At 43.8% G+C, this 15,524-nt stretch overlaps 1 protein-coding gene across 1 annotated transcript in view; it reads left to right on the top strand.

Annotated features, from left to right (window-relative positions):
• The window catches only part of Fbn1 (fibrillin 1), a 208,934-nt gene that overhangs the window by 12,618 nt on the left and 180,792 nt on the right, over positions 1-15,524 (top strand). The window contains exon 2 of the mRNA XM_021156745.2: positions 14,915-14,997. Within this exon, the coding sequence (XP_021012404.1) occupies positions 14,915-14,997 (83 nt within the window). The remainder of the gene's footprint in view (positions 1-14,914; positions 14,998-15,524) is intronic.

The following is a 15,524-nucleotide window of genomic DNA, read 5'->3' on the forward strand; positions in this document are numbered from 1 at the left end:
AGGAGGGATGCACGTCTGCTTCCCTACCCCTTCTCCATATGTGCAGGATCAGGAGCTCTGGTGTGGGTTAGGACAATTCCGGATGGTAGTTAAGCTTTTGTTCTATAATGTGCGTACTCTGTTATCCAGTTACTGATTAATGTACTTAGCATCTATGAGATTAAACACACCAAGACGAAAACATTTTTTTGTTGTTGTTGCATTCTTGCATTGTCTTCTCCAGCCCCCCTCATACCTTGGGGAGAACATCTGCTTAATTTTAATGACAACTGTTTATTGAGCGTTAGCTGTGTTTGAATTGGATTGAGTCCTTAGCACTCAGAATGAACGCACGACTCAAGCCGTTGCTAGTACTCTTTTCTTCTCAACGATTCTGGGCAGACCTGCCATTTAGCTATCCTTCTCCTTGCTGGTGGAGAAAGTCGGAGATGATATGGACACGTGCCAGGCAAGGGGAGTGCCCTGACATGCACCCTTCAAGTCCACAAGTAGTTTTTAATTTCCCACGGCCGACTGCTGTTTCACACCCGAGAATTTAGGCCACTGACCTCAAGTTTGCAAATTTTATATCCCATTACCACCCTGCGAGCTCTCAACTCCCCAGGGCCACACAGTTGACGTTTTAGCTGGAATCCGAGAAAGTGTCTGAACATTTCCTACAGAGCTGGCTAGAAGTGATTTGGCAGTGCAGTCATAAAACCCTAGAGCTGGTGGCTGGGGGTTATGCTGTAATTACCTCACACTGTTTCCTGTTGGAGCCTGGTTTTGGGTAATGGGGCAGAGTGGTATTGCTTGTGGGACTATGTTTTAAAAGATAGAGGACTCACTTTCAATGAGCGCTAATCGCCAGTGGTCTTGCTTTCAGGGAGGCTCGGGAATGTGGGGATAGACATACTTGGGCCAGCTCCTGGCTCCACCACCTACTGGGATAAAACCTCAGACAAGTGGCTTGACCTCTGTAAGCCTCATTTATTACCTTGTAAACAAGACTATAGCACACACCTTTCTGTGTTGTCCGAAGATTGAATGACATGGTGCAGTTCCTACTACAGTGCCTGGCATGTCTCCCTGTGGGAATGAGGTCAGATAGACTGCTATTATGGGTAAGCAAACGACAATCAAAGTTTATTTAAAAACATCGAAAATATAAATTTAAATATGAGTACTTCCCGTGCTTTGTTAACTTCCAGGAGAAAAATGAGTTTAAAATAGAATAAGCGTTTTCTTTAAAATTTTGATTTTTTTTCAGGATTCTTACAAGAGTATGTAAATAATGTTATCATTTGTAAACAGTCTAGACATGACTGCATGGGTGAAAGCCAGACTCAAGGTGTGTTTGACCTTGGGCTGGGTTATTTTCTCACTTACGTTTTTCCTTGAAAAACAAATTATTGTCTTGGGGTTTCTATTGTTGTGAAGAGACACCATGACCAGGGCAACTCTTATTAAAAAAAAGAAAAAATGTAATTGGGTCTGGCTTCCCTTTAGAGGTTCAGTCCATTATCGTCATGGTGGGAAGCCTGGCAGCATGCAGGCAGAGATGATGCAGGAGAAGGAGCTGAGAGCTCTACATCTAGATCCATAGACAGCAGAGGGAGAAATGAGACACAATGGGCCTGGCTTGAGCATCTGAAACCTACAGGCCCATCCCCAGTGACACACCTCCTCCAACAAGGCCACACCTACTCCAACAAGGCCATACCTCTTAATAGTGCCAATCCCTAGGGGATATGGGGGCCATTTTTATTCAAATCATCACAAATGGATTTCTCATTAGGAGAGATTGAGAATCCATGTAAAAATGAATCATTGCCAACGTGGTTAACAGCTTGCACAGGACTGGTTAAGGTGTTTGTTCTCGGATTCTCCGTCTGGTGAGCATCATTCTGACTTTTTGGCTGCTGTTGAGATTCACAGAGACATTGGTTAGTTCTGGTCAGTTGTTTGAGATGGTTGGGGTGGACTGTTGTCCTTTCTGGTCTGGGTCTCTGTTCCTCTCAGAAATGCAGAGGCATGTAACAGATACAGGTGGTTCATCCAGGAAATGAAAGGAAGGACACATGTGAGGAGTTGATGGTTTGTCAAAGACTCGCAGTCAGGATGGACCAGGGGGACCACCAGATGATGCCACGAAGTTGTCACTTGTCAATGTGCAGAATTTCCATTTAGTTTCTAGAACATGTCAGTTTCTAGGGAGAAGGATGCAGTGATGTCTTAGCTCCAGCATATCAATGGATAGTCTTGGGGCTGGAGAGATGGTGCCACAGGTGAGAGCATTTGTCTCGTCATGAGGGCCTAAGTTCAAATCCCTGCAACCCACAAGGAAGCTGAGCATGTTGCATACACCTGAGGGAGGATTGCTCAGGCTTGATGACCACCAGCCAAGCTCCAGGCTTAGTGGGTGACCCAGGTTCAAGGGAGTGCAGCGCAGAGTAATAGAACAGGACACCCAGTATCTCCTTTTAGCTTCTGCACGTATGGGCACGGCGACTTGTATCCATAGGCATCCATGTGCATATACCACACAGGTACATTACACTTATACAACTTACACACACGCACACACACACACACACACACACACACACACACACACACACGTGTACTAACACAAATAGTTAATCTTGTTTTATCTACTTCTGCTGTGAGTTACTTTGAAGTAAACCCCCAAAACGTTCTTTTGTATGTATGAGAGTTGGTGTGGGTATCCACATTTATGTAGAGACCAGAGAATAACCTCAGTTGCCATGCGTCAGATGCCATCCACCCCATTTATTTTATCAGACGGAGATTTCTCGCTGTCCTGAAACTTGAAGAGGAGGCTAGACTGGCGAGCCAGCAAGCCCCAGAGACCTTCCTGTGTGCTGCTACTCAGCACTAGGATTATGAACATACACTGCTGTGTCTGGTTTTAAAGCAGGTCCTGGGGGACCCAACAAGGTCCCCACGTTCCCATGACAAGCGCTTTATTGATAGCACTCTCTCTATGCCCACCAAATGCTTTTATTTGTAAATATTTCAACATGTAAAAGATGAACCTCCCTCAAGAAACATAAATCCAATAGCAGCATCCCATTTAACATTAGTTTTTAAATATTATATCTGGTGAGTCTTACATTTTCTTTAGTAAGTCAGACATTTTATTTTATAGTTCATTGAAACTGGGGTCTAAATAAAATCCGTAATTTGTAATTGGTTGATCCATCCTTTACACATTTTTTAAAAATGTAGATTGACTATCACTTTCCCCTTGTGACACTTACAGAGGAAAGTGGTAGCAGAGGAAAGAGGGCTGTTGATAAGCCAGTTCGCAGACCTCGCATTGGTCATCTGAAAAGAAGAGTATGCCCCTGTGTAAAGTCACTATGTCACCGAGAGCATTCTTCAGCCTAGCCAAGAGAATGTTACGTTCCTGTGCAACTGAGGTGTTCTCAGTGGTAAGACTTTCTCAGGGTAGAGAGGTGGCTCTCTTCCAGCCCAGGTTCCCCATCTGAGTGTAGGATGGTAGTATCTAGTTTGTGGGCCCCAGTTATGGTGTGGGCTTATTGTGTTTGCTGTGAATCCTGCAGTTGTTTTGTCAATCACACGTGATAAGTGCGTTGTGCTCTTTTGCCAGGAAGCACATTTGCAATGCAAGAGTTTCTTTCTGTGACTTTGGTTGGGGGTGACCATCTCCTAGAGCTGCTGATTAATTTGGGTGACAGAATGGCAAGGTTCTTACTCTGCCACTCTCTGTTTATTAATGCTATAAAGCTTGGGAAGTAGTTTTGAATGTGGACCCAAGGTTCATAGCCAGCCAAGTTTGCTTTTTTTCTGATCCATGGCTTTAAGGGGTATAGAAAAAAAGAAATCACAAAACATGGAACAGCAAAGATTGGCTATCATGAGGTTGGCGATTGTGGGCAGTTTCTAACGAGTGAGCCTGGTACTTGAGGGGCAAATGAAAGAAGATAACTCTGTAGGGTCTGTTCCACAGCTGGAATCCCTAGGTTCCTTGATCTAGTGTGGAAACAATATTTTACTTTCTTTTAAAATTAATTAATTTTGAGAAAGCATTTTAACATGTAGTTCTGGGCGACCCGAGTTATCTTGGTGCACCATATAGCCCAGGTTGTGCTCACACTGCTGTCTCCATCTCTTGACTGCTGGGATTACAGGTGTGTTCCACCATCCCTAGTTTATTATTATTTAAGAGGAGGGATTTCATGCAAGGACACTACAAAGCTTTGGCAACTTTTTCATTATAGTTGGAAGGAAGAGGTTTTTTAAAATCCACTCAGTGTCCAGAAGGAAATGTTTGTACCCTCATTTTGGCATTTCTGCCTCGGGACTGCTCATTTTATCTCATGCCTGAGTATAACTGGTGATTTGAACAGAGATGGGGCACTCCACTGAAACAGCCAGCATCTCTTAGGAAAGGACATGGGAGTGGGAGCGGCCCAGGAGCTTCCTTGTCTGTTGGTGAGGGGTTGGTGAGTAGGTGTGAGTGCAAGGTGCACTGTCAGGCTGAGTCTTGAGAATGGACATTATTCCGGAAGGCCCAAGGTCTGTCATCTTTTGAGAAAATCTCCCAGGAAACACCCTGGCCCTGGCTCCTGTGGAGGCCAATGCTGTATCACTTGGGTGAGAGAAAGCTTTCATGTTGGATTTTAGGGGAGAACTATGATGCCAGGAAGGGGTAGGGACTCTGATTTCTCATGAAATGGGTCACCCTAACTTCATGTGACCCATTGTCTCCTAAGCAAGGGTAGATAGCTGCCATGTCACTGAACGGTGCACCTGTAGCTACTTTTCTAAAAACAAGCCAAACTCAGTGCTCATGTGGATGTCCAGTGTGCAAGTGGATGTCCAGTGTGCATTTTGGAACCAGCTGAGAGCAGGTTTTGAATCATTGTCCTTCCTACCCAACCAGACATTTCTTGCAAATTTCTCAAACTCTTATTTGAGAGATGGCTAACATTTTTATCATGGGAACTAGCTCTAGTACTCATGCCACAGGAAATGTGTTTATAATAGAAACATGGCTCTATTCCCTTCACATACACCCACAATATACTTTGTATAATCGATCTTAAAAGAGGTGGTTTTGTTTTGTAGACCCAGAAAACAAACAGCAACAACAACAGCAACAAACAACAACAACAAGAAGCAAGGCACCAAACTATACAAATTAGTGAAAAACAGGACACATCTTCTTTGGGCTATTATAGAAACATCTTTCTAAGTTCTGCTCCAGAACTCTGTAACCTGGGAATGTTTTATTCATAGATTCCTTTGCTCTTTACTTGGTGACTTCAGACAGGTAGAGTAGCCTTTTTAAAAAAGTTATGTCCTTAATTTGGTTTTCTATAATCTTCTGCAAATGAGCAGAGCAATGTGTTTTCCTGATAGAGTTTTGGGGAAAATCCTTCTGTAGGTTATAGTGTTCTCCAAATTTTGCTAATTACTGTTTTGATTTTGTAGTGTGGCATGTTTAATCAATTCCCTTAAAATGTGCACTACTTTCATTGCTTTTTCACATGTATATGTAAATTATTATTACAACTTTACTTTTTTTTTTTTTTTTTGGTTTTTTGAGACAGGGTTTCTCTGTATAGCCCTGGCTGCCCTAGAACTCACTCTGTAGACCAGGCTGGCCTCGAACTCAGAAATCTGCCTGCCTCTGCCTCCCGAGTGCTGGGATTAAAGGCGTGCGCCACCACGCCCGGCACAACTTTACTTTTAATTGGGAGGGTAAAAAAAAAGAACTGTCAAGTTTTAGACCATAGCAGAATCAAGTATTGGTTTCAATAAAATAGTTGCATTAACTGTAAGCCCCTTGAAGTGCAAATGGACAGGCTTGCTCCTCCCCAGACTACTCTAATGGCTTTAATGGCCATTTCCAGCCCCTTAAGATTCAGGTGGCCTGGGCTGGTGAGATGGCTCAGTGGGTAAGAGCACCCGACTGCTCTTCCAAAGGTCCGGAGTTCAAATCCCAGCAACCACATGGTGGCTCACAACCATCCGTAACGAGATCTGACTCCCTCCTCTGGAGTGTCTGAAGACAGCTACAGTGTACTTACATATAATCAATAAATAAATCTTAAAAAAAAAAAAAAAGATTCAGGTGGCCAAACTTTGCCCTACAGAAAAAAAGCCCAAGGTCAGGCCACAGAATCCCACCAATCCCTGAGCTTGTCCCAAGGTCAGGCCGCAGAATCCCACCAATCCCAGGCCACAGTGGGAAGCTCTGCACCGCCCCTCTCCAGGAACCCTATATAAAGCCTGCCTCCTGTTCAGATATTTGCTGCTTTTCTCTTGAGCGGAGGTGTTGTCTGCTCTCTTGTGTCTTTCCCAATAAATCTCTTGTGTGAGATTTGTTGTGTTGTGTGACTTTGTGGTATTCCTTGGCTCCCAACTGCCAGGATACCTTTCCCCTCAGAGCTGTAACACCCATACTAACTATCAGCCTTTACTTAACTTCCTCTGGCTTTTAGGAAGCTTAATGTTTACAATTGCATTGCTAAAATCCCCTCTCTGGGAAGTATGTAAAGATCTAGCCCCTTCCCCAACTCCTCTTCTTCTTCCCCCTCCTCCTTTCCCTCCTCCTCCTGCTCCTCCTCAGGTTTTTAAGGACAAACCAAGGTCCCATTACATTGCAGCTCACCTTGGGGAACCAGTGAGTTTATTGGTCTTTCTTATATATCACGGGTGACCCCCCAGCAACTGCATTAGAAAGTCACCACCTGGCATGGATGAATGCTTCCCCATGGCTGCATACGTGGAGACCTTCCCCTGCTCTTTCACAGCCTGTAACCCCATGGGTTTTTCATGGCCAAGTTTCCTTCAGATTCTCTGTTATGTATTGTTTCCCATAAAACATTTTAAGCTGTGGTTAGGTTCCCAGGTCAGTCCACAATAGCCTACTTAGTGGATAAAGTAGAAGAGAGTCTGCTGTTTCTCTAGTTTAGGAACCAAACCACCACCTAATTACACTGGAAAAGCTATTCAAATACCAATAGGTAGAAATAACATTTCGGAGCCCTATCTGTTCATTAGGCAGGAGCTGGCAGTATTCAGAGCTAAAGCTTGCCGTCCTATAACCTGCCCCCGCTTCCTCTAAGCTGTTCCCATTGGTTGCTCCCCCAGAGTGACAAGAACACTCAGGAAGTATCGTCTTCCCAGGCAGAACTCTAAGTTTGATATTTTCTGCAAAGTGTGAGAGTCCTGGTTTGCCTTAACCCCCCTGGTTCTAGTGTGAGAGATAACAAGGAGATAGGAACAGAGAATTCCATATGCCACCCTGGACTGCCCATCCCCTCTAGGCTCCCCAAACCTCTTTGTTTATCTGATGTTTTCAATCACTTCTGCAATTTCATTTACCCTTTGGAGAAGTATAATGTGGCTTTGGCATCGGTCATCAAAACAGACGGAAAAGAGTTTGTCATGGTCAACCTCAAGCTCGGTGGATGAAGCCCAGGGGTCACAAGACTCTGTCACATAGCTCCTTATGTTTTCATGATGCTACTGGTCAACTCTTCTCAGAGATTTGAGAAATAGAACTTTGAGACATGCCCGTGTTTCTGTTGTTTTTTTTTTTAAATAACGTTTCCTTACCTCTCAAGGGCCAATTAGTTCCCACTTTGGGGCTAAAACTCCTCTGTCTGTGTACTTGATGTCAACACTTTTGATATGCCCAGAGACAAATCCCCACTCGAGTGTAGTCCCCACCCCATAGGATAGCAAATTAATTGTCTGTTGCTCAGGCTTTGGGGGAGGCTCAGGTGGCCCAGGCATCTGAGCAGAGTCCCAGTGCTCTTAGGAATATTTATACCAGAGAACCAGAATCAGAAGGTGCCTAGTGCCTTGGAGGAATCAGGACCTGCCATGCCCAAAGATGGTTCTTAAACATCTGGACAGCTGCTTTTCACAGCCCAGCATCCCGTTTCCTGTTATAATGAACCTTGGGGATTTTTTTTTTTTTTAGCCTTAAATTCTTTCTTTCTTCTCCCAAGAAATACACATACCTATGGATGGCCCTATCATTTGAGAGAGGTTCTAAAAGAGCTGAAACTAGCTGTTGGTTGAAGTGGCCTCCCGGGTTAAGGGAATCACTTCTGCGTCTTCAGCTTCCCAGAGCTGTCTGAGCCAGGAGGGCATGGGTGTGTGCCCTGTGAATAGCTTCTTTGCCTGTCGTGGCCCAGTCATTACGATCAGTGAGCAAGTACTGATGCACTGGAACGGATTTAGGTCCATTTTCAACCCTTTTCCTTGACTTTTGCCTAATCATCCTTTCATGCCCTTACCCCCATCGCAGGACACCTACCACATTACACATTACATTTAGTCAGTGTGGTCACTTTAGGCCCTGGAGGATTTTTCAACTTTATCTTGTCTTTAATGATTGACGTAGTGCCTAGGTTGATCGGGCGTTTTATAGATGGCCCCTTAATTAGAATTCTTTCATGGTTTTGGTCAAGATTAGCCTGGATGGGTTTTGGTGGAAGAAAGCACTGAGCTGGTTCTACTTGTTGAGTGGCTTTGTGATTTGGGGTAAGATGGCTAATCGAGCCCGTCTCTGATGCTCGTATGGTGCTGAAGTTGCTGGCTGCACAAGCTGAGCTGTGTGATTGGGGATTCAGTTAGTGTTAGTTCAAGGTGATAACAAAACATTGTCTTCTAAAAGTCCTGAAAATGGCCACTAAGGAGAGAAGAAATGGGTGGGGTCAAAAAGAAGGAGGCAAGAGGCAGAGATGGAAGAGAGACAAAGAAGGAAGGAGAAAGAGGTACCAGCCCAGTTTGGGAAGAGAAGACATTGAAGTCAGTAGTTGACCGTTGCCAGGGAAAGCAAGTGGGGAACAAAGATTATGGAAATCAGAGTGTGAAATATTCTCTCTGCTTATATTTAGGTTGTCATAGAATAATATTTTTGGTGATTTTGTCAAGAAAAAGTCCTCGAAGTAAATTAGAAAGGTTGGTTGGCTTGTACCTTCAAAGTAGAGAGTCAGGATCGTCTGTTTCCTGGGTAGTGTCAGCTCAGTCAAGCCAGAAATCCGTCTCTGATCCAGAGTGTCTGGCGGAGGCCTAAGGCGGTCACGGAAGCGGCTTCCATTAGTCACATTGTTGTGACTGGCAGATGGGCTGGAACACTTACATGTGGTATTCACATCACTGAGGACTCGACCTCTGCCTTCCGCTGAGGGGATCAGAATAAAGGTGCTAAAATAACAAAGGTTGGGATGTGAGAAGCAGACTGAGATATATTTTGTGTCTCACCAGGAAGTGCGCGTTGAGTTTTCTTTTTCTTTTCATTTTGATAAGTAGAAGTTTGTCAAAGAACACATGCAGCTATGCTGTGTAGTTGACTATAGGTAGAACCACTTTGGGTACTGTTACTGTTCCACAATCTAGGAAAGGCTCTAACCCTGGAATGGTGTCATATTAAGATATGTCCTTAGCCATGTCACATGAGTCCTTGGGTACTCTTTGTTACATGACAGTTCAGATTTCCTCTTCAGATTTCAGTGTTTATACTTGGTGGGTTCAATTATAACTTCTCTCTTAGAGGTTAAAAAAAAAAAGCCTGTAACTTGGGGCACAAGGTCAGCCTCATTTGCCCAAACCTTAAGTTAAAGTATTTAATTGCTGAGTAGACTGGGAAACTCTTATATGAAATAAAAGCCCTCTGACTTTGTTTTTATAACACCAACCCTATTTGGAAAAGGCTTTTCACTTAGGAGGAAAAGCAGAAAGGCTATCTTGCTGTTGGACAGGCCAAGCTTGCAGAAGTGGGCTCTGGCTAAAGGAATGTAGACATCTGCAGACATCTTTCACAGAGGCCAATTTCTGCAATGATGTGGTCAGATGTGGTAGAGCCCAGCTGTTTGCTCTACTGAGAGAGGCTTTAGTTAGCCCACACAGCCTCCAAGTGCTGTGTCTGAACTGGCTCCAACAGCAAGCCTGTTAAGGCTCACTATCCCCAGGGTGATGGAGTTTGGTAGGAGAAGTTACAGATGAAGACCTAACTATTAAAAATAAAAGTATCACAATGGGGAGATAGACTATGCACATTCCCCTCTTATTCCATGGACTGTTAGAATGCAGGCAAAACATAATTTATCCCTTACCTCTAGTCATTGGTAGACATGTTGTGATTTTGATTATCTATGTCACCACAGGTGCCATTGAGTGAAATACAGTCTTCCTTTCTGAATACCTCTGTGCCCTAGTTTATTGGTTCAGAGGATAGACTCGATGCAGACTTCCTGAGTTCAGATTCATCCATGACATATTGCTAAGCTATGGGACTTTGGTAGTTGGTTTAACCTTCCTAAGGCCCTAATATCCTCAGAGTAAAAGATAATGACCGCAATAATCACCTCCAAGAGTTGCTATGAAAATAAAACATAAGAACAGAATCCTAGCGGTTAGTGGAAAATTCTGTTTCCTCTGAATTTTAATTCATCTTAATTTGCTAAGGGCTGCTGCTATCTCCACAGAATACTTAGCTATATGACCTTTAAGGAGCAGTGGGTCAACAGAGAGGATGATTAAAAAGAAAGAGAAAGTCATGTGCGTGCTACACTCTCATTTACACAGGAGTAACTTAATTAAAGAATTATCTTCTTTGGAAATGCTGTTTGTACTGAAACCTTAGAGTAATATCCTCTCTAATGAAAACAGCCCCATGTGTCTCCTTAGACTCTCTCACGCCTTACTGCCTTCCAACTAAAACAAGACATTCATTTGTTCCTAGATTAGACCCTTTTTGGGGGGGGGTGTTGTGTGCAAGTAGAACAAATTTTGCTCAGCTTGTTTAAGAAATTTCTATTAGCTCACAATTCTCAAGATTGGAATCTCAGGAAAGATATTGTAAATCTCTACCACTTTCTGTAGAGCTATACAAAGGAGAGTCAGAACTACCATCGGATGGTGTGGGTTGAAACAACTGAAAATTTTAAAGTATGTTATTTATTATAAAAGATAAAATTAATGGCTGGGCAGTGGTGGTGCATACCTTCAAATACAGCAGTTAGGAGGCAGAGCCAGGTGGAGTTTGAGGTCATCCTAGTGTACAATAGTTTACAGGATGGCCAGGGCTACATAAAAAAAGACTATCTCAAACACCTCTCCCCTCCCCCAAAAGATAAAAGTATAAAATAAAAGTCAAAAATGTGAATTAAGCCAATCACACTCCATTCTGCCGATCTTAAAGGAGGCATGGTAAAGTGGTGTGGTGCCCCGGTGAACGAGTGTGGAGAAAGGAACAGGGTTGTTTGTTTCCTGCTATTAAAGCAGAACATTCTGTTGCAAGGGGAAAGCATTCACACTTTAATACTGATGCCTCGGGTTAAAGGTGAGGACCAGATTATGAGCCAAGTGTTTACCTGTGAAAGTATGAGCAGGGTTGTAAGGGCAGAAAGTGGCGAAGCAAACCATCTCCCCACTGCTGGCCTGACGCACAGTCTGTTTTCAGTTCGCACGCTTGTGTCTGTAGTGGCATCTGCTACACCCATGCCACTATGTCCCCACTCAACAGCCATCGATTTCCTAGGAAATATGAGAGTTTAGCCCATTGAGAGAAGAATACCTTGTCTCCTGCTTCATTTCTTTAGTGGGGTGGTTTGGTTTTTATTTGGGGGAGCGCAGGGTCTCACTGTGTAGCCCTGGCTGATCCGGAACTTAATAATAATCCAGGCTAGCCCTAAGAGCATAGCTTTTATTTGTCGGTTGTTCTGAAATTCTATGTAATATTCTTAGCACCCGTAGTTCTTGAATCAGTTGTCTTATTGATTTCCAAACTCTTTTTGTCCACCTTGTTTCTAAATTCATGCTGACTGTGCCATTATTATCTGATTATTTATTACACTAACTTGTCTGTGGTGTATGTGTCTGTGCGCCTGTGTGTGATGGCCAGAGGGGTACATCAAGTGTCACATTCACTGTTGATCTTTTGAGACAGGATTTCTCACTGAATGGAGAACTATGTTGGTGACTGGCAAACCCTCTAGATCTCCTGTCTGTGCATGCCACAGTGCTGGAGTCATGGCGCACGTGTGGTTATATCCATTTTTTATGTAAATGCACTCTCATCCGTGGGCATCAAAAGCTCTCTTACCCTCTCAGCCTCTACCCAGCTCTGTGCTGTGACTTTTCCACTGCGGACGCTTAGAACACTAACTTCCTGTTTTGTAACTGTGATAAAATTTTCAGCCTTCTATGCTTTTGGTAATGGAATGATTCTATAAATAGAAAAACAACAATGCTCATAGTATGATAACTTTTCAATACCTTGGGAAGAACCTTTTGCGTATCTTGCTTTGGAGGATAGAAACAACGGACTCTGGACTTTTCCATAGGCCGTTTCACCTTGTTATATGCAATGCCACTCCATACGTGCATTCATTTATGTTACACAGTTCTTGTGGCTTTTACTGGGCACCCTGCAAAGGCTCAGGGGCCTTGTGAGGCAATCCTAGGATTTGGTGTGGGGGCTGGGCTGGATCCAGTGGAGCTGTTGTAATGGGCCATTGGTGGGGAAGGATTGAAGCTACTGACCTTGGCTGGCTTGCGATTTAAAACCGATAGACTTTAGAAGGGTTGAGCTCCCTCCTCTCTATATCCCTATATTCCATTTTTCTATACATCTGTGTCCAAGCTTTTGCTTGCCCAGGATGTTCTGCATTCTGAAGTTTGGGATGATACTTTGTCATATGAGGGATAAAATGACAAGATCTGTGCAGTTAAATTATTCCCCCCAAGCTTTAATTGTATGAGTGGATTGGCTGATTCTCATGAAAGCCAGAGGAGGGTATGTGACAGTCTCCTCCATCCCAGGATTGGAACTACAGATGGTTGTGAGCCAGGTTGGTGCTGGGAACTGAGCCCAAGTCCTCTGGAAGAGCAGAAAGTGCTCATTTGCTGAGCCACATCTCAGATATACTTTTAGTACTCTTTTGTCTCTTCCTGCAGAAGATGAGTAGGTGAGATGACTCCATCTGGATGCTGCTACTCTTTGGTTCTCCCATTCTCCTTCTTACAAGCAAAGCATGAATGTCCATTATTGTATGGATATGAATGCACACACACACACACACACACACACACACACACACACACACACGTGCGCGCTTACATGGCCACATTCTCTCTCACCGACTGTAGAGAAGGCAAACATCGTATTATCACAATGCAAGCTGAAATCAATGAAGACCAGAGAGGCCGAGGAAACCTGGCTCTAGACACTCAGTTTTCCTGCTGCTGAGTATGAAGTTCAAGGCTGCTGCCAGCCCAGTTCTCTCCCCTGACCCTAACACTGAGTGTGCATTGTACGCTGTAGATTGTTCCAGAATTCCTGGAACTATAAGCAAGGTGAAGGGCAGGAGCAGAGTTTGCCTGAGTCCCTGCCTGCAAGAGGGAGAAGAGAGAGGGACAGCGTACAAGCAGGCGGCCTTCGCATGTAGATGTAGGATGTATCCAGCTCAGAAATCCATGTTAGCTGTGCAGTAGTTGTGTGGAAGATTTATTCTTGAGGGATTGTGGTATTTATACTAGAAAGCTTTGGAATGTCTTCTGTTTTATAAAAATTGACTGTAAAACATGTGACCTTTTAAAAAATAATACTTTTTAATCTTTGAGACTTTCATATTATGCCCACTGCTACTTCCCTCCAGCTCCTCCCAAACTTCCCCCAAAATGTCTCTGCCCCGACTTCATTAGTTGCCTTTTCTTCCTTTTTAGCTAATAACTTACTGAGTCCAATTACTGCTGCCCATGTGGGCATGGGTGAGGGGCTGGGACTTCCTCCTCCTCAGTCATCAACTGCCAAAAGTTCCCAAGCTAGGGATGGATAGTCTCACAATCCCTCCCCCATCCATTCTGGAATTTTGGCTGGCTTGATCTTGTGTGGGTAACCATAGCTGCAGTGTGCTCATGAGTGTAACAGCCATGCTATGTCCAGAAGACAGCAGTTCACAGATCTGCTCCCCGTTTTCTGGCTCTCACATTCTTTCTACCCCCCTCTCTCGTGATGTTCTCTGAGCCTCGGGTCAGGAGTTTAGATATGAGCACTCAGAACACAAACCCTCTGATTAGCTATTGTTGGCAACTAGCATCAATGTTTAGGCTTGAGGACACGCAAGCTGAAGAGCTGAATGCTTTTCTGTCGGTGTTCAGCCTTGCCTTTCAGATATAGGTGTAGCCACACCTTCACCCAGCTCTCCCCAGGAACTCTTAAAGACCCTCCTTCTGGATTCTGAACGGAGTCTTTACCCCAAGACACGTGACAAGCTGTCTGTAAACAGTAACGCCAAAGTGACACTGCTTTTAGTTTTTTTAAGGGATTTCTGGTATTGACTGTTTCCAAGCTTTTGCTAAAGAAATATTTACATGTTTGGCCCTTATTTTTTTTCAGACTGATGGTAGAGTTTGAATTCCTGTAATTTTTGTGAAGGAAGAATGTGGTAATAGTTGGGAGGTGATCTGGGCCAGAAGGGGCGGGGTGGGGTGGGGGGAACGTCATTTCTGAGAGTAGGCATTGAAAACTTTGTAACGGATTTCAATGTGACCTTTCTGATCCAGGTTGGTAAGAAGTTGGCTTAACTTAGATCTGTACACATCGCTCCTTGGTTTTTGGCACCTGGGCATTTGAAATGGCAGGCATCTTTTTGGCATCTCCCAGATTTCATTTCCTGGTGTACTGTGTACATGTTGGTGTTAAGGGGTTCCTACCATGTCAATATGTTCAATGTTCCAAATGTCCTAAACTACCCAACTTGATCAGGCTTCTATATTTTAGTGTCCTCTGTTTGCTGGGGTTTGCTTGATCACTTAGAGGGTTATCTCTCTCTCTCTCTCTCTCTCTCTCTCTCTCTCTCTCTCTCTCATTTGCTTATTTCTTATTTTTCAAAGTATGGAATTCTGTGTTTTGTTTCAGACCCAATGTCTGTGGATCACGTTATAATGCATACTGTTGTCCTGGATGGAAAACCTTACCTGGTGGAAATCAGTGTATTGTTCGTAAGTAAATGGATAACCTGTCACTCACTCAAATGCTATCGTGGCTTTCGTTGCATACTTGCTACTGAATACTAGGAATGTGTTTAGAGCTCAGCCTTCTGGAGATAAGAGTTTCCTAATTTTTTCTGAATCCCATTTGGGAAACACAATAACTTTCCAAAGCACTGCCCTTCTTTAATCAGGGATTTCCTTTAGAACATTGCTAAATCTACAGAATGGAGCCATGGGGACTCTTTGATTACAGTTGTGTGCTGTTTGCACGTGCTGCTCCTGGCTGCATAGATGAGTGTAATCATGCTAATGGGATTTTGAACAAGGGCTTCTCATTGCTCACTTCCTCATTGTAATTTCTCCCTGTTTGGCTGTAATGTGCCTGGGCCTCCCCAAACCACCTACATTAATTTGAGGGAAAGGGCAGGTCTAACTCTTGGACAAAGAGCAAAGGCAGTGACTTATTTTAATGATCAAAGTCACGACTGGCTGTGGCAGTGCACACCACCATCTCAGAACTCCAGGAGCTGAGGCAG

Source organism: Mus caroli, unplaced genomic scaffold, assembly GCF_978045245.1.
Source record: "Mus caroli unplaced genomic scaffold, Mus_caroli_1 scaffold_2, whole genome shotgun sequence".
Lineage (NCBI taxonomy): Eukaryota > Metazoa > Chordata > Mammalia > Rodentia > Muridae > Mus > Mus caroli.